The 20,450-nt window shown below is 48.4% G+C and overlaps 1 protein-coding gene across 4 annotated transcripts in view; it reads right to left on the reverse strand.

Moving 5' to 3' along the window:
* Dip2b (DIP2 acetate--CoA ligase B (putative)) overlaps positions 1-19,578 on the reverse strand; it is a 183,371-nt gene extending 163,793 nt beyond the window's left edge. For all 4 annotated transcript variants that reach the window (XM_029469544.2, XM_029469543.2, XM_029469542.2 and 1 more), the window contains exon 1: positions 19,345-19,578. In XM_029469544.2, coding sequence (XP_029325404.1) covers positions 19,345-19,444 — 100 coding nt within the window. In that variant the 5' untranslated portion in view covers positions 19,445-19,578. The remainder of the gene's footprint in view (positions 1-19,344) is intronic.
* Between the last annotated feature and the right edge of the window lie 872 nt (positions 19,579-20,450).

Here is a 20,450-nt window from a genome sequence, read left to right on the forward strand (position 1 = left end):
TTCACACCCACGGTCTCAGTGAGTCTTAAAGGAAGTGCCTAAAACAGGCATATGATGCAGAATCTCCAAATCTCAGAATCTCCAAAATGTCTCGGCAAAACCAAGTTTGCCAAAACTAGCTGCAGACACAAGTTGCCTGATTCTTTGTACCTTATGCAAAGTTCCCCGGTCCCTTACTTTTTCTACTGTCTCCAAGAAAATGCATTAAGCCTTAAGCAAAAATTTTCATCTAGAAACTTTTTCAAAATGTATTTAAGGACTAAAGAAAACACAAAGTACCTTTAGACTAATTTTTAATTATTTATAGTTTTCCAGCCAGAGATTTTGCTCTAATTTTCTGCTGTGTACAACACACTGGAAAATACATGAGCAACAATGTAGATGTGAATTTTTAAACACGAAAGGAATATATAAGAATACTCCAGCCAGGGCTATACAGAGAAACCCTGTCTCGAAAAACAAGCAAACAAAAGGCCGGGCGGTGGTGGCACACGCCTTTAATCCCAGCACTCAGGAGGCAGAGGCAGGCGGATTTCTGAGTTCGAGGCCAGCCTAGGCTAAAAAACAAAAAAAAGAATACTCACAGCCGTAATATTTAAGCCAGGCATCACTAATCCAAGCACTAGGGAGGCAGAGGCAGGCACATCTCTGTGAGTCTGAGACCAGCCTGGGCTACATAGGCAGGACTATGTAGAGGGACCCTGTCTCAACCACCCCCTCCCCAAAATTTCAGGATGATGGTTGTACAGAGTGTGAAGCATTAAAAAAAAAAAAAAAAAGCCTATTGTCCCTGAGGGATATTTTAAAGTTTCAATAGTAAAACTAGATTACACACGTAGCAGTGTCCAGTGTACGACCTTCTCAAACTGTGAATACACATGACGCATGCTCTTTTATATGTAATATTACACAATAATACTTTAAGCATCTAGTAAAATCTATTCAATTCCAGAAGAAAAGCACACCAGCTACACATGCTAATAGGCAAGTCCCTCACACTGCCCTCAGAGAACATGTGAATCAGTGACAAGCCAGGATATACAACCTACTGAAAACTTACTTAAAAAATCTAATTAGCTCAGAGAAGCTGGAAAGAAGGCTGGTAAAACTCAAGAGCAGTGTCCCTCAGGAGACAGTGGCAGTCACCTGCTCTCTGACTCCTAGAGAGGCAAACCCTGACTCACAGGACTGCCTGGGCTGGCTGAAGCTTCTCCAGCAGTGATCCTGGGGTGAGGCTCCAGAAAATCTTATCCAAGCGGCAAGAGCGTGGCACCTCAGCACTGCTGCCTTTCACACACAGAGCAGCAGGTGAGGCAGCTTAGTGGCCCATGCCCTGACCCCAGACTGCAGGAGGCAAAGGTAGGAGGACCACACCTTCAAGGCCAGCACAGCTAGTGAGTCTCAGGCCATGCTAGAGCCGGTGAGACCCTTTCTAAAAACACTAAAAACACCGACAGCTCTTAGCTCTTCCAGTCTGGCCGTTTATACTGTGGTGGGTTTTTTTAGTTTTGTTTTTGTTGTTGTTTTGTTTTTGCTGTTTCTAATGTAAATTTGTATTAGAGAACAACTTACACAAGATAAATAGGCTTCTGCTTTGCTTTATATAGAGCTCAGAACCAAACCCAGGACTTGATGCATGGTACGGCTATGAGCTACATAGCCCAAGAGGAACATTTTTTTATACGTATTAAAGACCCCTTCCAATCAGTGGGGGAGGCTGCAGCGGGTGGTGGGACAAGCCTTTGATTCCAGGACTCAGGAGGCAGAGGCAAGCAGATCTCTGAATTCGAGGCCAGCCTGGTCTACAGAGTGAGTTCCACGACAATCAGGGCTACACAGAGAAACCCTGTCTTAGGAGAGTAAAAAAAAAGACCTTCTGGGCAAAGTTAGTTGTCAACTTCTTTAAGGACTTCAGTCTGTCCACCACCTGATGTAAAAATAAATGAAGCATTTACAGTACTAAAGAAAGCAAGTCAGGGGTGCTGGGCACACACACTCTGAAGCAAGAGGATCAAGAGTTGATGCCAGAGGCTGGAGAGACAGCTCAGCATGTAAAGACACTTGCTGCTTTTCCCAGCGCCCACATTATGATGGGTGCTCACAGCCATCTGTAACTCCAGGGTTAGGGGATCCAGTGACTTCTGGCTTCCATCACTGCCAAGCTTGCATATGGCGCACAGACATACATGCAGGCTAACACTCGTACACATAAGCTTAAACTAAATCAAAATACAATTCTTTTAAAGGGAAGAGAGCTGGGAGATGGTGGCTCACTCCTTTAATCCCAGCTCTGGGGAGGCATATGCAGGCAGATCTCTGAGTTGAGGCCAGGTCTACAGAGTGAGTTCAAGTTCCAGGACAGGCAGAGCTAAGTGAAACCCTGTCTTGAGACGACCCTCCCTGTGAAACCCCGAAAGTGAGTGTGGGGAGAAAAGGTTTTTTTTTTAATGATTTGTTTGTTTTTTATTTCATGTGCATTGGTGTTTTGCCTATATGTATATCAGTGTAAGGATAATCAGAGCCCCTGACCTGGAGTCACAGACAGTTGTGAGGTGTCATGTGGGTGTTGGGAATTGAACCCCGGCCCTCTGGAAGAGCATTCACCACTCTTAACCGCTGAGCCAGCTCTCCAGCCCCGAGAAAAGCATTGTTGAAAGGTTAAGGACTTTACAGTTGAGGATTCGTGTTCTTCATATCCTATCCATTCCCAGTTTGGAATTAGTGGTAGTGGTTAGTTGAGCAGTCCCACTCTTTAGCCCTGGCTGGCCTAGAACTCACTATGTAGACTAGACTGGCCTTAAACCCAGAGATCTGCTAGCTTCTGCCTCCCATATGCTAAAACTGATGTACTGTGCCTGTGCCCAGAATCATTTCCAGCTTAAAAAAAAAAAAAATTTTATCTGGCCAGGCGTGATAGCGCACGCCTTTAATCCCAGCACTCGGGAGGCAGAGGCAGGGGGATTTCTGAGTTCGAGGCCAGCCTGGTCTACAAAGTGAGTTCCAGGACAGCCAGAGCTATACAGAGAAACCCTATCTCAAAACACCCCCCCCCCCAAAAAAAAGAGAAGAAAAAAATTTTATCTGTTGAATAAGAGCTACAAAAACCATAGAAACTTACAAAGGAAAGATTTAGCAGACCTTGAGTTAGAGCTGTTCTCACTGAGTGTGTGGGTCTGGGTAGCAGGGTATCACAGTCCTTTGTCTACGAACCCGACAGTAGTACTGGGTTCCAAAAGCAATCTTTACTTCATAACCATGTTACAAAGCTGGAGTCAGAACATTCAGGCATGATTTACACATGTAACATGAGGACTGAATAACACACAAATAAACACAACCACTGTCTCCTCTGATGGAGTAAGAACGGCAGCAAGGTTGGGCATGGGTAGGAGTCCAGGGCTGGGACGCGGCAAAGAGGTAGAGGATTTGCTAAGCAGTGCAGGCCCTGGGTTCAACCTAGGAAACGAGAGCTAGCTTTGCTAGAGCTCCGGGGGTAGAGCACACTTGGGAGGGTACTGAGAAGCGGCCTAAAAAGACAACGGACAATCAGAGTGCGGTAGAGCGGAGAGATGGCTCGTGGTTCAGATGCTTGCAGCTTCCAACGGACCCACATAAGGCAGCTCACAGCTACCTGAAACTCCAGTTCCGGGAGATCTAACACTCTCTGGTCTCAGTGGACGTATCTATGATATTCATAAACTCATTTGGACATATATACACATACACAATAAGAATATAAGAATAGTAAATCATTTTTTTAAAAAACAACTAGGAAAAAAAGAATAATATAACCACAAAACCTCAGGGGGAAAAAAAAAGAATACATGCAGGGTAATTTCTCACTGTTCCTACAGTGAGTCAAAAGGTACCTCCTCAAGCTACAACATGTGTGCAAGGGTCTGCGAGTGCGCATGTGCACCATGCAGTTCTGGCTAGCCTAAACTCACTGCACAGCTACCTTTCCGCCTGCCTCTGCCTCCCCTGTGGTGGGAGGTGTGCACCACCACACCCAGCTTCTAGAAAGTGCTGCTGCTGCTTCTTAATTCTATTAACTATCAGAACTACAAACGAGATCTAGGAGACAGTGACGTCTGGGAACTTGTGATGAGCAGGAAAGCTGACAGAGCACTGTTTCCCACTTCCCACCTTCGGCGGTTTTTGCAGCAGTCCTTCCATGTCTTTTTAAAATGGTGTTCTTGCAAGCATTTTCATGCCTCATTTCCCCCTCAACAGCCCTAAAATAAGACGATCGCTTTCTCTTCTTTACACATACATGCACACAAAGACAACAAACAGCACAAGCCTGTGCTGTGACAGACACACTTCTGTCTGCAAGGTTGAGTCCGACAGCACTGTGGTCCTGACTTCACTTCCCCAAGTGCTCACAATTCACAGTGAGCAGCCCCCTGCAGCCCTAAGCCCACCACCTCTCCACCCAGTGACCCAACCAGTAAGGAACCAGGTCTCCACAGCCAGCAGAGCTTGTCTTTGCCTAGCCTCCCCCAACACAGCCCAGCATGCTCCAGTACTGACACAATGGCAGGGAAGCAGCTGTGAATCTGCCTTTGTACTCTCACACAGACAGAACTACACTCATTGTCTCTGCCCTGACCATGGGCCACAGGGCTGACTAATGCAATCACATTCCCCATCTCCCTCTCCCGGGTTCTCTATAGCTTCAAATCTCAGGATCTGTCTCCAGCAAAGCAGCACACTACCCACCCGAGTCCTACTTCTGTGCCCACCCCTGGCACTTCGGAGGAGTTATCTTCTCCTCTTGCTGTTTCCAACCCCAGATAAGACAAGCCTCCTGGTACCTGCTGCATCCTTCCATTCACAGGAACTCGCCTGACAGAGGGGTCTTCCATGCTCTCCATTTTCTCTCCTGAATGGTCATCCTCCCTTTAAGTGACCATTCCCATTGTCCATGGAAATGGTCAAGCCTCTACTATGGAAATGAAATCTCCATTCTACCTTTACACACTCACACACGCACGAACACACACACAAATACATCTTAGCTGGTGTGCTACCCACCTTTAACTCCAGTACCCAGGAGGCAGAGGCAGCTCTCTGCGACTCTGAGGCTAACCTGGTCTACCCAGTGAATTCCAGGCCAGGCAGAGCTACAGAAACCCCGTCTTTTTTTTTTTTTTAAACAAAAACAAAAACAAAAAACAAAAAAATCTAAATTGTCAATCTGGCCTCAATCTCTTGAGCACACACAATCCTCAGCCTCCCCAGTAGCTGGGACTACAGCTCGGGGTGAAAGGCAAAGCAGCCAGTGCTCTAACCACTGAGCCAGCTCTCCAGCCCTCAAACTCTTTTCTTATTAGAGAGTTTTGTTTGTTTATTTGGTTGGTTGGTTGATTGGCTGGTTTGGGGGTTTGGGGTTGTATTTTGAGACAGTAACTCTGTGTACCCTTAGCTATCCTGGAACTCACCATGTAGAGCAGGCTGGCCTTGAATTCACAGAAATCCACCTGCCTCTGCCTCCTGCATGCTGGGATTAAAGGTGTGCACTTCCACCACCCGGCTATAACTTAGTTTTCTCTGAAAATGAGAAATGGGCTCTGAGCTCGTTGATGCCAGAGTGGCCACATGACTTGCAACCCAAGTTTTCCTCAAATGCTGAAGTCACCACTTGTAAAATCAGTGCCAGCTGTAAGCTACTTAACAAGAGCTAAGGACTAGTAGCTGCTTAACTAGTAGTAAAAGCTTAGATTTTCACACTGCACAACTTGGTTGGGTTACTTATTTCAACAAGCCTGTAAGACTGTAAAGTCATCCTTCCCACTCTTCCTTCTTGCAGAAAGATCCTAAGAAGTAGGTAATCTGACTGATATGGGTGCTCTAAGAAGCAAGCAGTCCAATGTTCTTTAACTCTAGGTAACACCTGTTAGCAGCCCCTCCTGCCTGCCAGGCACAGTGATGCCATCACATCCTCTTTCTCACCATTACCTTTACCTCCACAGGAGAAACAGGTGTGCTATATATAGTTAGGAAAGTTTCCTGCTAAGTGAATCAGAGACAGATCACTGAGAAGAGCCTGATGGAGAAGAAGCTGCTAAGAGAAGCTCGGGTTTCTGCTGCTGTTCTCAAGAATGGGCAAGTGAGCCTCTGTACCCACCCCCAACTTCCCAAGAAACAACTCAAGAACTGTCCCCGTGCCTGTAGGGAAGGAGCAGCTGTGCACGGAGGTATGCCAACATCCCTCCACAGCTCGCCCCTCCATGGCTCACACCACACCCCACCTGCAGGGCTGAGGCAGAGGCCTTCTGTCCCACCTACTCTTACTCATCCTGTCTGGCACAGTCTTACCTCACCTACCCTTTGTGTCACAGATCATCGCCTTGTACGTGCCTCGTAAGTGCAGCCATTAAAAAGGGGTGGACTGTTTTTTGCTGGGCTTAGTTATTTCTTGTTGATGTTGTTTGGGGTTTTGTCCTTTTATGTCTTCACAAAGTTTTTCCCCAAAACACAGACAGTCACTCTTTATTCTTTGTTTTTACCTGACAGAATACTCCCAAGGCCATCAAGAGAGGCCTATCAACTTCCTCATCTAACCGCTTATAACGACTGCCTTTGTTCCTGTCCTTCCCTCTTTCCCTAATTCCAACAGAAAAAGCAGTCTTTCCAAAAAGCCCGGCCTGGGTTCCAGCAGTGCTTGGGAATCTCAGCTTTACCAACTCAGCAAAACCATATTCCTTCTCCAAGTCCCCAAATCTCCATGTTCAAGTCTCACTGTTTGGCCATCAGAAATGTGCCGGTGTCTGCCACACCAGAGGTTCTTTCTGACCTTGTGGCAATGGGGGGAGGGTCCTGCAACATTCTTTCTAGTGGGAAGAGACAAAGAACTGACATAAAAAGAGTTCAGGCAATGGGCAGGGGTGGCGCAAGCCTTTAGTCCCAGCACTTGGGAGGCAGAGGCAGGTGGGTTTCTGAGTTCAAAGCCAGCCTGGTCTACGGAGTGAGTTCCAAGACAGCCAGGGCTACACAAAGAAATCCTGTCTCGAAAAACCTAAATAAATAAATAACCATAACCAAAACAAAACAAAAAATAATACAAAGAACAGGCAAACTGAAAAATGTCAACTTCACCTGTAACATGACTCACATATACAATAAGGTTTTCAATGACTAAAATCTAGTTGTTTCAATGAATGAAATATATCACATTCAATAAGAAGAGTATATTCACCCAGTTCTAGGTTTTTCATACATATTACAAAAAAAAAAAGAGTTCAGACAAAAGTCACCACTGATGGCCTCCTGCCTCTGCCTATAAGTTCGGTGGCCTTTTCTGAGTCGGCGTTAGTCAAGCTGCCTCAGCAAGTGAGTCCTGAGGAAATCCCCGCCTGCTGTGCTCTTGCTTTTTGCTTTTGCTCACAGGCAACTCTCTCCCAGGTTCCCAGAACGCTCTGTATTCAGCCTTTCTTTCTTTCTCGACAGCTCTCCCAGAACAAGCTCACTCACACGCACTATGGAGGCCAGGCCTTCCTGAAGCACTCCACACCACACAACCTGCTACACACACATCATCTGTTCGTTCTCTCAGTGCATCTGCCTTTGTCTCCCCACTACCCCAAACTAGACTCCTCCCTAAGTTAGGCCAACTCTCTGAAGGAGCCTCGCAGTCCACTAGACTCCTCCACCAAATCCCCTGCCTCTCCATAGTCAACAACTCCCTCCTTACCTGCCCCTTCCACTCCACCTTCCCTGACCCCGCTGGAGGGAAAGCCAGCCTCTCTGAGCTGTTTCCCTCCAGATCCAGTCCTAACCACAAGGCTACTATGCCCTGTGCCCTAGCTGTCACTTTACCAAGTGCCAGAGCATAACACTGGCCAGCTCTGGGGAGCACTCTCCTGTGAGACCTCACCACCTATGAGGACGTCTTTACATTCTCTGCTCTGAGGAAACGATGTGGGACTGGCCCAGCTACAGGGCACAGCCACTAAAGGAAAATGCACTCATTATAAAGCTTAAACCTCAGGATCTTAGGTTTCCTCCCCCTCCACCCCACCCCCAGTTTGTGTGTGATGGGTATGTATGTAGGTTACAGGCTTGCATGTTTGGTGCCCACATGTAAAGCTGCACGGGCTGTGGGCACACTTGATGTTGGGAATCACCCTCAATGGGTCGGCTCCTCCAGCTTTCGTCAGCTAGGCATGGTCTCTCAATCAAACCCAGAAACTCCTGACGATGTGCCTCGTCTTGGTCTGAGACCAATGTCTTTGCTTTCTGAGACTGCATTAGGCTGCCACATCCACCCAGTATTTACCAGGCTCCAGATTGCAAACTCCAGTCCCCATGTTTGGTGCTAAACTACTGAGCCATCTCCCTAGGCTTTTATCTTAGGTTTTCAACTCTTCATTAAAATATTAATATATATCCCCAAACTTCAATTAGATCAACATCCCAAGATGTACCATGTTATCCTACAGAACTGAGTATCTGTGGTGGATCAACACAGATCCCCAGTAAGAAGTCCTGACCAACCACCTTTCATCCCAGCACTCGAGGAGCAGAGGCAGTCAGATCTCTGAGTTTGATGCCAGCCTGGTCAACAAAGTTAAGTTTCAAAAACAATAAGTAAGTAGAAATATGTAAAAATAGGAGCTGCAGAGATGGCTCTGTGGTTACAAGCACTGGCTGCTCTTCAAGAGGACCTGGGTTCAATTCCCAGCACCCACGTGGTAGCTTACAACCATCTGTAACTCCAGTCCCAGAAGATCTGAACTTTCTTTGACCTCCGTGGGCACCAACCATGCATGTGATGCACAGACATGCATATAGGCAAAACACTCGTGCATATAAATTAAATGAAAATTTAAAAAAAAAAAAGGAAGGTTACTTCCTGCCAGAGGAAGTGAAAGATGTTGTGCTGCAGGACGACAAGTAGCTTGGGCTACACCTCCCACCCCACGCCATTTGCAAGTGTTTCTTGCTAGCTCAGTTCCACCATCATCATGATGGGAGCTGCTTACCAGTCAGGCAAGTTTACAAAGTGCTGGGCTCAGGGCCTGTTCCATGATGAGCACTCTGAAGGGATCTCACCAGTACAGAGATCCAAGCTAGAGAACTGTGGATGAGGAGGCTGTTCATAGGATACTGAGTGTAGCAGAAGCTAACCTGGAAGTAAGACAGAGGGCAAGCCAGAAGGGGCATCAGGAGAATGGCAGAGTGAAGAACCAAGGCCTGCAAACGAGAAAGCAGACCGTATGCAGTCATCCAGCACGTCTGGAGAGGAGAGAACGCAGGAGCAGGAGTGAGGTTACAGAGAGCAGCCCTCGCACACATGGACGCTGGGATCTTATCCTGCACATGGGAGAAGCCAATAAAGGTGTTTTAAGAAAGAAAAGATCAAAGCCTTTAATCCCAGCACTTGGGAGGCAGAGGCAGGCAGATTTCTGAGTTCAAGGCCAGCCTGGTCTACAAAGTGAGTTCCAGGACAGTCAGGGCTATACAGAGAAACCCTGTCTCGAGAAAAAAAAAAAAAAAAAAAGAAAGAAAAGAAAAGATCATATTTGGCTCTGTTTCAAAATAATCACAACAGGATAGAGCAGGCTGGCTGAGGAGGAGAAAGGACTAGGAGTGGGATGCATCAGGAAGGACAGACAGACACAACAATCACAGAACTCAGGGATCCTCTGGGCAAGCTGCTGTGGGGAGAAAGGTGGTGGCCTCCGCACCCCCACATCTGCTGGAATGTAATTCCCAGTGTGGTCATGGTTGGAGACTTTTAATAAGTGATTAGATTATGAGAACAGAGCACTCGTGAACAGGAGTAATGCCCATTTTTAGAGAATGGCTTCCGAAAGGCCTGTTCCCTCCTATTTGAGGGTGGAGCAAGAAGGCGCCATCTCTGGAGCACAAGCCCTCACCAGAATGAATGCACTGGCTCTTCCTGACTTCTGAGCTGCGGACAAGGAACGCTTATTATATACCTATCGTGTAGCTAGGGAGTTCTGCCACAGTTGGGAACAATCTTGAGGGTGTGGTGTTATTGCTCTCACTGCTATGACAAGATACCAGGTAGAAGCAACTTAGGAAGAGAAGGGTTTTTCCGTCTCACACTTCAGGGAATGGACCATCACAGCAAGGAAGGCAGCTGTCAGCAGAGGACCTCCCGTTCACCTCAGCAGACCAGGCAGCACAGAGAGACAGTGGACTTGGGTCTGTATGTTTTCTCTTTCCTCCATCTTTAGCCAGTCCAGGTCGCAGCCTGTGAGATGTGCTACACATGCTGAGATCAGATCTTCCTACTTCTCAGCTCATCTCTCTGGAAAAGCCTTTGAAGATACACCCAAAGTTCCATCTCATTAGTCACTGACGTTTCTTGGTCCAGTCCCGTTGACAATGGAAATCAGCCATCAGACAGACAGTGGGCATCCTGAAATGACTGTCTTTGAAGAGAGGAGGCAGATGGAGGAGGGGGGAGTTAGGGCAGGGGGAGTTTGGATTTACTAAATAATCGGTGTCTACAGGAACAGCAGAGGGTGCAGTGCTAGAAAGACCTGGGAGTCAACTGAAGGCTGAGAGAGCTTAAGCCCTGGGCATGCGTGAGACTGGAAGTCCATGCAAATAAGGATGCTACTGAAGTCACCTGCATCAGAAGAGCATGGGATAAGGAGCACAAGACCAAGCTGGGTACCACAAGGTTAAGAAGAAAAAATGCCACTGAGCCACAAAAAGATTAATTTTCACCTCAAAAGACATTAAAAAATTAAAAACAACTACAGAGGACCATGTGCAGAGCTACGGAGAAATCCAGAGGTGCTCCAGTCTGCAATGAGACCAACCAGTAGTCATGGAAACAATGCTTCAGTCCTTTGAAGAAGCAGACACAGTGGACTGAGCAGTGAGCAAAGGTAAAAGGAAGGAGACAGTCGCTTCTCCTCCCCTAGTGCGTACAACAGCAGCCACTCCCGCAAAGTTCTGGAAAGGCTTGGCGGTATTTTCTCCCATCTTCTCCAGGGAAAAAGACTGGAACAAATGTAATTGCTAAAGAGTCAAGAAGTTGTATGAGCAGCTGAGAGGAGAAGACAGAGAGAGAGCAGGAATGAGGGGATACTTAAAGGCAGGTCCCGAATCCCACAGAGGAGAAGGGATGGATGATGGGGCTGAAGAGACGTGCACTTCAGAACAGGAAAGGAAATGAGGGAAAGGTCTGTCCAGAGGGAGGACACATGTCATCTAAAAGGAGAAGATGCAAAGAAGGAACAGGAGGAGCCAAAAGAAGGTGCTCACTGCATCCCAGGGGAGCTGAGCCTCAGCTGCTGGAGGGCTGGAGCACCCACACTGCCTCTCACAGCCATGGAGGCCCAAGCCTCAGCTGCTGGAGGGCTGGAGCACCCACACTGCCTCTCACAGCCATGGAGGCCCAAGCCTCAGCTGCTGGAGGGCTGGAGCACCCACACTGCCTCTCACAGCCATGGAGGCCCAAGCCTCAGCTGCTGGAGGGCTGGAGCACCCACACTGCCTCTCACAGCCATGGAGGCCCAAGCCTCAGCTGCTGGAGGGCTGGAGCACCCACACCGCCTCTCACAGCCATGGAGGCCCAAGCCTCAGCTGCTGGAGGGCTGGAGCACCCACACTGCCTCTCACAGCCATGGAGGCCCAAGCCTCAGCTGCTGGAGGGCTGGAGCACCCACACTGCCTCTCACAGCCATGGAGGCCCAAGCCTCAGCTGCTGGAGGGCTGGAGCACCCACACTGCCTCTCACAGCCACAGAGGCCCAAGCCTCAGCTGCTGGAGGGCTGGAGCACCCACACTGCCTCTCACAGCCACAGAGGCCCAAGCCTCAGCTGCTGGAGGGCTGGAGCACCCACACTGCCTCTCACAGCCATGGAGGCCCAAGCCTCAGCTGCTGGAGGGCTGGAGCACCCACACTGCCTCTCACAGCCACAGAGGCCCAAGCCTCAGCTGCTGGAGGGCTGGAGCACCCACACTGCCTCTCACAGCCACAGAGGCCCAAGCCTCAGCTGCTGGAGGGCTGGAGCACCCACACTGCCTCTCACAGCCACAGAGGCCCAAGCCTCAGCTGCTGGAGGGCTGGAGCACCCACACTGCCTCTCACAGCCACGGAGGCCCAAGCCTCAGCTGCTGGAGGGCTGGAGCACCCACACTGCCTCTCACAGCCATGGAGGCCCAAGCCTCAGCTGCTGGAGGGCTGGAGCACCCACACTGCCTCTCACAGCCATGGAGGCCCAAGCCTCAGCTGCTGGAGGGCTGGAGCACCCACACTGCCTCTCACAGCCACGGAGGCCCGAGCCTCAGCTGCTGGAGGGCTGGAGCACCCACACTGCCTCTCACAGCCATGGAGGCCCAAGCCTCAGCTGCTGGAGGGCTGGAGCACCCACACTGCCTCTCACAGCCACGGAGGCCCCAGCCTCAGACCCACTTGTGTTCAAGCCATGTGACTGATCCTTCCAGCTTAGGTAAAATACCAGATGACTGCATGAAACCAGCCAACCGTCCTTCTGCCCCAATCAACTGTCCACAGGGACCAAGATGTGCCAGACCAAGGATCTCCCCTGTCAACAGAACGGACATGTCCACTTTAAGATATCTCTAAAAATCGATTCCACTCATCATTTCACATATGACCTTATTCTGCTCAGCAGCACAAGCTATTAGAAATGGGTACAGTACTGAGCATACAGTCACTGTCAGGTGAAACCAGTTAATATGTGTTAACCTACATGCCATTATACCAACTTCCTTAGAAGTCTAAAGAGAAATTCTGTCTGTTTTGTATGGATAGAAGAACCCCAAATGAGGGGTTTAGGCAGTTTGTTCAAGGCCACACAGCTAGTTGAGGGATAAGGCCAGGATGTGGACCAAGGCCTACCAGATAACATGTGTTTCTCAAATGATTATATAACCCCAGCTCAGGCCAAGATCAAATCACCAACATAGAGACCTGATTTTCCCATGCAAATCAAATTGAACCAAGCAAAAATTCACTGTACTCCTAAAACCATATTAAGAAATAAACATAATCCCAGCACTCGGGAGGCAGAGGCAGGCGGATTTCTGAGTTCGAGGCCAGCCTGGTCTACAAAGTGAGTTCCAGGACAGCCAGGACTATACAGAGAAACCCTGTCTCAAAAAAAAAAGAAAAAAAAAGAAATAAACAAAACAGAGGCTGCTCAGTGCTTACGGGCACTTACTGCCCCTGTGAAAGACCAAGTTCATGTCCAGCACCCACATCACTTACAAACAATCCTGTGACTCCAGCTACAGGGGACCATATAACCTCCCCTGGCCTCCAAGGGTACCCACATGTATGTCACATATGAATACACATACAAACACACACACACAATTAAACAAAAATAAGCCAGGCAGGGTGGCGCATTTCTTTAATCCCAGCACTCAGGAGACAGAGGCAGGCAGATCTTTGAGTTAACTGCCAGCTTGATCTACACAGCAAATTCCAGGCCAACCAGAGCAGGTGAGAGATCCTGTCTCAAAAAATAAAATAAAATAAAATAAACCACATAATATAAATAAAAAGAAGGGGCTGGAGAGACAGCTCAGCAATTAAAAAGCACTTTTTGTTTGAGACAGTGTTTCTCTGTGTAGCCCTGGTCTTCCTGAAACTCATTCTGGAGACCAAGCTGGTCTCAAACTCAGAACTCAGATATTTTCCTGCCTGCCTCTGCCTGCCTCTGCAAGTGCCACTCCCCATAACTCTGGCTGTTCTTAAGCAGACCTGGGTTCAATTCCCAGCACCCACATGACAGCTCACACCCGTCTGTAATCCAAAGGGATCCAGTGCCGCCTCCTTTTTCTCTGAGGGCACTGAACGTACATGGTGCACATCCATCCATTCAGGCAGGACACTTACACACATAAAAATAAAAATAGACATGTGGCAGCCATGCTTCCAATCCCAGCACTTGGGAGGATGAAGCAAGAGGATGGAGAGCTGCAGGCCAGCCTGGGCTACATAGGAAGACCCTGCCTCAAAATAAGAAGACTGGGTTTATCTCAAAGAAACTATAGGGTCTGGAAAGATGGCTCCATGATTAATAGCACTGGCTGTTCTTCCAAAGGACCTGGGTTCAAACTGCAGCACCCACGTAGGACTCACAACTGTCTGTACCTCACACCCTCTCCAGCCTCTGGGTGCCACCCACCACGGTGCACATGCACACATGCACGCAAACATCCATACATATTTTTAGAAAGAAAATGAGGGGGAGAGGAAGAAGCCAGGTATAGTGGCGTACACCTTTAGTCCCAGCACTTGGGTGGGGGGAGAGGCAATAGGATCTCTGGGAGTTTGTGGCTAGCCTGGACTGCAGAGTAAGACTCAAAAATCAAAACAAAACCATGACAGAATAAATTAATTTTTAAAAAATAAAATATAAATGGCTTCTGTATGAATTTATATTAAATGAAAAGCAGTTTAAATTTTTAGAAAACATTTGACTGACAAAATATAAACTGATAGTTAAGAATTGAAAACAGGGCTGGTGAGATGGCTCAGTGGGTAAGAGCACCCGACTGCTCTTCCAAAGGTCCAGAGTTCAAATCCCAGCAACCACATGGTGGCTCACAACCATCCGTAACGAGATCTGGCGCCCTCTTCTGGAGTGTCTGAAGACAGCTACAGTGTACTTACATATAATAAATAAATCTTTAAAAAAAAAAAAAAGAATTGAAAACAACAGGCAAGAAAGAAGTGGGGCATTACCCCATTAATGGGCATGGGAGAACAATAGAGAACTGAATGATCATGATACAAACATTGGGGAAAATCCTTTTAAGTTATTTAAATAAACAACTCAGGTGTGATAACACGTACCTTTAATTCCAGCACTCGGGGAGGCAGGGGCAAGAGGATTTCTGTTAGCTGAATGCCACCTGGTCTATAGAGTAAGTTCCAGGACAGCCAGGCCTACATAGAGAGACCCCATCTTAAAATACATGAATAAATAAAATATGTCTGTGGAGCCGGGTGTGGTGGCATACACCTATTATCCCAGCACATGAGAGGCAAGATCAGTAGGATCCACAAGTTCAAAGCCAGCCTGGTACCACAATTCTGGGCCAGCTTCCCTCTGCCCAGTCAATCAATCAATCTCTATCTATCTATCGCTCCATCCTCACTTGAGTGCTCTCTCTCTCTTTCTCAAAAAAAAAAAAATAACAAAGAAAAAAATTAAAAAGCAGAATAAATAGACTCTCTGGAGCCACGTTGACAGTGACACATCACAGTGGGAGAGCGCTCACCTAGCCTGTAAGCCCTGATTCAATCCCCAACACTCCAGTGAAAAAAAAAATACATTTTTAAATATAAAACCATGGCTGGCCAATGGCTCAGTGTGCAAGCCCCAGTCAATAACCTTAGTCAACATCCAGAGTCCATACGATAGGAGGGAGAAAACTGATTCCCACAAGCTGTCTCTGACCTCTAGTCACACACAAACACACTCTCATACACATGTACATACATAGTGAATAGATAAAAATGTAACTTAAAAAATTTTAATAAAAGTCTACAGGACTGGGAATACTCCTCCATTACTGGTGGGATTGCAAACTGGTACAACTATTTTGTAAATAATATGTATTTCAATAAAATGTTAGAAAATGTGAAGGCAAATATCAAACCACAAAAAAAAAAAAAAAAGTCTATAGGACTGAGTAGAAATTAGTGGTAGAATGCTTGCTTAGCTGTAGCAATATAAATAACAATCTATATTCCAGATTAAAAACTCTTAGCATCACGGATTTCAACTGTAGCTCTGGGGTACGCTCTTAGCCTACACCTTCATGAGTGAGGTCTCTGGAGGAAGTGACCACGGTCTCAGAGCAGGTAAACAGAAACAAAGCTGACCTGCCCATTTCTGAGATAAAAATATGATCTACCCAGCACCTCCTTCAGCTCCTAAGAAGGTCCCGTCTACGCCTCCACCTTCAAGGTGGACTCTGTGCCGCTTCCAGGGCCTGAGAGACAGGGAATGAAACATGTAGTGACAGAGCCGAGCGAGCGGCTGTTCATGCCCAGAGAAGTGTTCAAACAAGAAAGGGAGGCTCCCTTCCGGTAACTGTTGTTTTATCTTAAATACCTTTCCAGTTGCCCTCTCTGGGCTGTACTAAGACACGGAAAGAGTTGCTCACCCTCCAACCTGCAGTGCGAGCGGTGCCTACCACCCTTCTTCCCTCACGGTGAGCCCTGCACCGCCCAAATCACAGCTTTGCTGCCCACCACACAAGCTGGTGTTTACAGCTCTCTCTCACAATGCTGCTTCTCACAATGGCAGAGCACACTGCTTCCTCTTTTCTTAGAAGGCAGCCCCTGAATATGGCTCTCTCATGGTCTCCTGTGACGTTTTGTTGACATTTTTAAGAGATGTCCTCTGGCAGGCTCAGAGCTCCTTGAAAGCTGGCTCCTGCTCACCTCTGTATCCTCCGCACAGAAAGACGCGACATACAGGAGCCAATCAGCACGCAGGGACCACAGCTTCGGGAACCATCAGGACGGTGCACAACTGTGGCATAAACACTGAATGTAGCACTTCCTTAGGGGAAGAAAAAACTATTGTGCAATCACAACTCGGCTATTTAAACCATCAGATCCCATAATCACATCACAGCTTGAGATAACGGCTCTCACCAGAGATGCAGTGGTAAGTGAAGAAACACTTAACCTTTCAGAGTCCAAGTCTGCCTTTTGCTAAACCAGAGGGCCAGGGGCACTAAGTGCACCTGCTTTAACCTCAGCAAGTAGTTTAGCGATACTCGGGTGACTTCATGAGAGCATCACACAGGTGATGGGACAGATTAAAAGAAACGATTCTCATTGAGCCCCACTACACTGTGGGGTGACAGATGGCACGTGAAGCTCCTGAGAAAATAATCAGAGACTAAGATAAGAACCCTATCCAACTCATCTATCAAGAAAATAACGTGTACGTTCAGTTTCTAAATGGTTCCCCAGACAGTTCCAGGCTGTCAGGGCAGGAGAGGTTCACAGCCACTCAGGTCCACGGTGAGCAGCCTGTACCAGCAGACCCACCACACAGGGCTCTGCACCGTGCTCTGCGGCAAACAACCCAGAGGAGGCAGGGACCTGCATCTCAGCAGAGCGGCTGATCTGTGACCAAAGCCTGCAGCAGAACACACGCACCAAGAAAATGCTCTAACAGTCCTTTGCTCGGACTCTCCCTATCTTTAGAACCAAGTAGAGCCTGAACCTACAAAAACCAGCAACGGAAAGAAGGAACTCACCAACGTCAGCAAGTCGTGACAAAGGCTTGAGTGGGGGGAGGGGGCGAAGCAAAGTTTTTGTGTCAGAACAGTAATTATAAAGAAAACATTTAAAAAAAAAAAAAAAGGGAACGAGATTAGTTCAAAATATGCTGCAGATGTCACAAACATTACCACAGATCTGGGGATCCCTGATTTATTTTTATAACTTGAACTCTGGATAGCATCTTCCTACATCTCCAACCATCTGTGTACTTGAAGCAGGACAGACAGATGGCCAATACGCTGACACTGCAGGCTCAAGGTTCCTCAACTGCTATTTTCTTCTAGAGTGCAAAGACATAAGATGCAGGACAATGCAGTACAAATCCTTAAGAGAGAAATTTAAACTAAGTCGTGTGCCAATCAAAGTATCCTGCGTGGAAGAATAACCAATTCACTCGTCCTTAAAAAAAAGAAAAAAAATTTAAAACCTGACATTCCCAGTTTCTAAGACTTTCACACCTTTTCAGGGAGTAGGGTGAGCTAGTCAGTAGTGGAACCTAGAAAGAGCCTTCTAAAGATATCTAGAAACACCAAGAGCTGTAAACAATAATCGTGTGGAGCAGATCCACACCAAGGGGAGCACCCAGGATTTCCCTTTCCCCGTGAAAGCAATCAGGTCCTATTTTTAATCTCCCCTTCATGCAAACATCCAGGGAAACCTCCCTTTCTGGCTAATGAAAGCTATAGCTGATTTGTTACTGAAAGTAAATATAGAACCGTTTTAAAAGATTTGAATGGGATTCGTCACACTTGGTGGCAACACTTTCACAAAAAGATGACAAGAAAAAAACAAAACCTTAAGGGAAATATATTTTAATAAACTACTTCAAATGATTTTTTTTTTAATCTGGTAAATATTTTAACCAAAGGTATCACCAGGCAAGCAGCCCAAAGGTTTCCTATCTTCCTAAACGCTTCCCCACTGATTAATTGAAAAGTAATATGTTGATAATTGCATGCAGGTGAAAAGATCACCACCCTACGCATTGGGAAAGCCTTAAAGGGTTATTAAAATTAATTATTTCCTTCAATCGAGTGAGATCTGTGACACTCAAACGCACTTCTGGTTTTTCGCTATAAGTGATTTTCAAAAAGGTTTGAAAAAGCCCAGTGTCGTGACAAGTTAACAAAAAGTCGGAACTAGAACGCTCCTGGGAACATTCCTTACTCTTTTCCAATCAACAGTTTTTAGTGAACTTGAAAAATACTGGGGAGGGCCTTTGGCAAGGAATTCAACAATATGCAACTCTGGAGACATCAGCGAAGTGTACTGACACCAAGCGCGGAGAAAAGGCTGCTTTTGTTCAGAGGCCGCCTGCGATAAAAACAGGAACTTTACAGAGAAGCTGATCGCCACAGCACATTCGCCTGACCACATGCCCACAGCCGGCATTGAGGTCCTCATTGTTGTCCAAGGCACTTCTCTTGTAACAGAGCCCAGATTTAGCCCATGTTTGAAATTATCTACACAAACCCAACCCTCCCTGTACCAATCCATTGTCAAAAGAAAGAGGGTGCCGGCCAGGATTTGCATGTACCCGGTAGCCACCTCTACAAAGACTCCAAAAGGTGACCAGATAGGAAAACCTAGACTGAATGCAGGTGGCAAGAAAAGCCTGCTGCTCCCAAGGACAGAGGCGGTCTAGAGGCAGCGGATCGGGGGGTCTCTCTGGGTTAGCGCCACCGCTTCCGACCTCCCTCGGACCCTCAATGGCTCCCCCGCTCCTTTCTCACGCCTGTCACTGGTGAGGCACGTCGCATTGTTAGAGAAGCAGGAAGACGTGCAGCTGCGGCGTCCCCCTGCGTCTCGTCCCGAAGCCGGAGCGAGGGTACAGGCGAGCGGCCCTTCGGGAGAAAGGCAGCAGAGGGGCAAGGTGTCAGCCCGAGGGCGCAGCTTTGTCTCCAGCTGACCCGTCCCCGGGTCCTGCGGGGCCCCCCAGGGACAACAATGAAAGCCCAGCCGCGCTTCGCGGGTGGGGAGCGGCGAGCCCCGCCAGCCCAGCCGCCCACAGGCCGCCGCCCGCCCGCCCGCTCGCTCGCTCGCCCGGCCCGCCGCGCCGCGCGCTCGCCTACCCTCAGACAGCTCCAGCTCCAGCTCAGCCAGCTGCGCCCGCACCTCGGGGGGCAGCGCGGCCACCGCGGCCGGCGACGGCTCCAGGCCTCGCTCCGCCATCGCGGCTGCGCCAGCCACACTCCGGAAGACGAGAGGGGGCCGAAGGAGGGACGGACTGACGCGGGCCCACACCCCGGCTACAGGATCCGGCTCCAGCCGCCGAGAGCCGCCGGCGCTGCCGCTGCCGCCGCCGCCGCCGCCGCCATGAGCGAGGGTCACGTGAGCGCACGGCCCCGCCCCCGGCCTGAAGCTCGTCCCGCCCCGGAGACGCAGGACGGGCGTGGCTACAGCGCCCTCTACCGCGGAGCTTGGAGAGCGCAGGCTGCCGTCGCCTGCTCTGCTCTCCTTGGGAAGATGCGGCACCTGCTGCACATGGCGCCTACCTTCCACAAACTCTCAAGCAAGAGGACTCCGGGACGTTGCCCTTACTTCTTCCAGTCCCTCTCACTCGGGAGAGCATGCATCTGTCATGTCTTTTCCCCCATTTTCCCTGATGGACCCTGCCAACAACTCTTTTATTTCTTTTTCGGTGCTTCTTGTAATCCCAGCACTCAGGAGGTGGAAACCAGAGGATCTGAAGTTCAAGGTCATTCTCTCCTCAGTGGGAGCCAGCCTGGGCTACGAGACCTTTCTCAAAACACAAGAAAAAAGATCACAGTCGAACTTGCTTCATCTTGCCTTGACTCCTAAAGACTTACAAAAAGAACTTCCGTGGGAATAGGGGTTGGGGACATGGTTTCATTGTTATGATCGCTGGCTGCTTTTGCTGAAGGCCTAAGCTCAGTTCTCAGCACTGAGCGTGTAATGCCAGCATGAGGACCTCTGCACACCTCTACACACACTTCTACACACACGGCTACATACACTGCATTCGGTATAATGGTGTAAGCCTTTTATCCCAGCACACAAGAGGCAGAAGCAGGCTAATCTCTGAGTTTGAGGCCAGCCTGGTCTACATAGTGAATTCCTAGTCAGCCAGGGCTACACAGTTAAGACCCTGTCTGGAGGAGCGAGGAACGGAGAGGGGAGGGGGAGGAGAGGAAGAGGAAGGAGAAGAAGGAGAAGA

Source organism: Mus caroli, unplaced genomic scaffold (genome assembly GCF_978045245.1).
Source record: "Mus caroli unplaced genomic scaffold, Mus_caroli_1 scaffold_16, whole genome shotgun sequence".
NCBI lineage: Eukaryota > Metazoa > Chordata > Mammalia > Rodentia > Muridae > Mus > Mus caroli.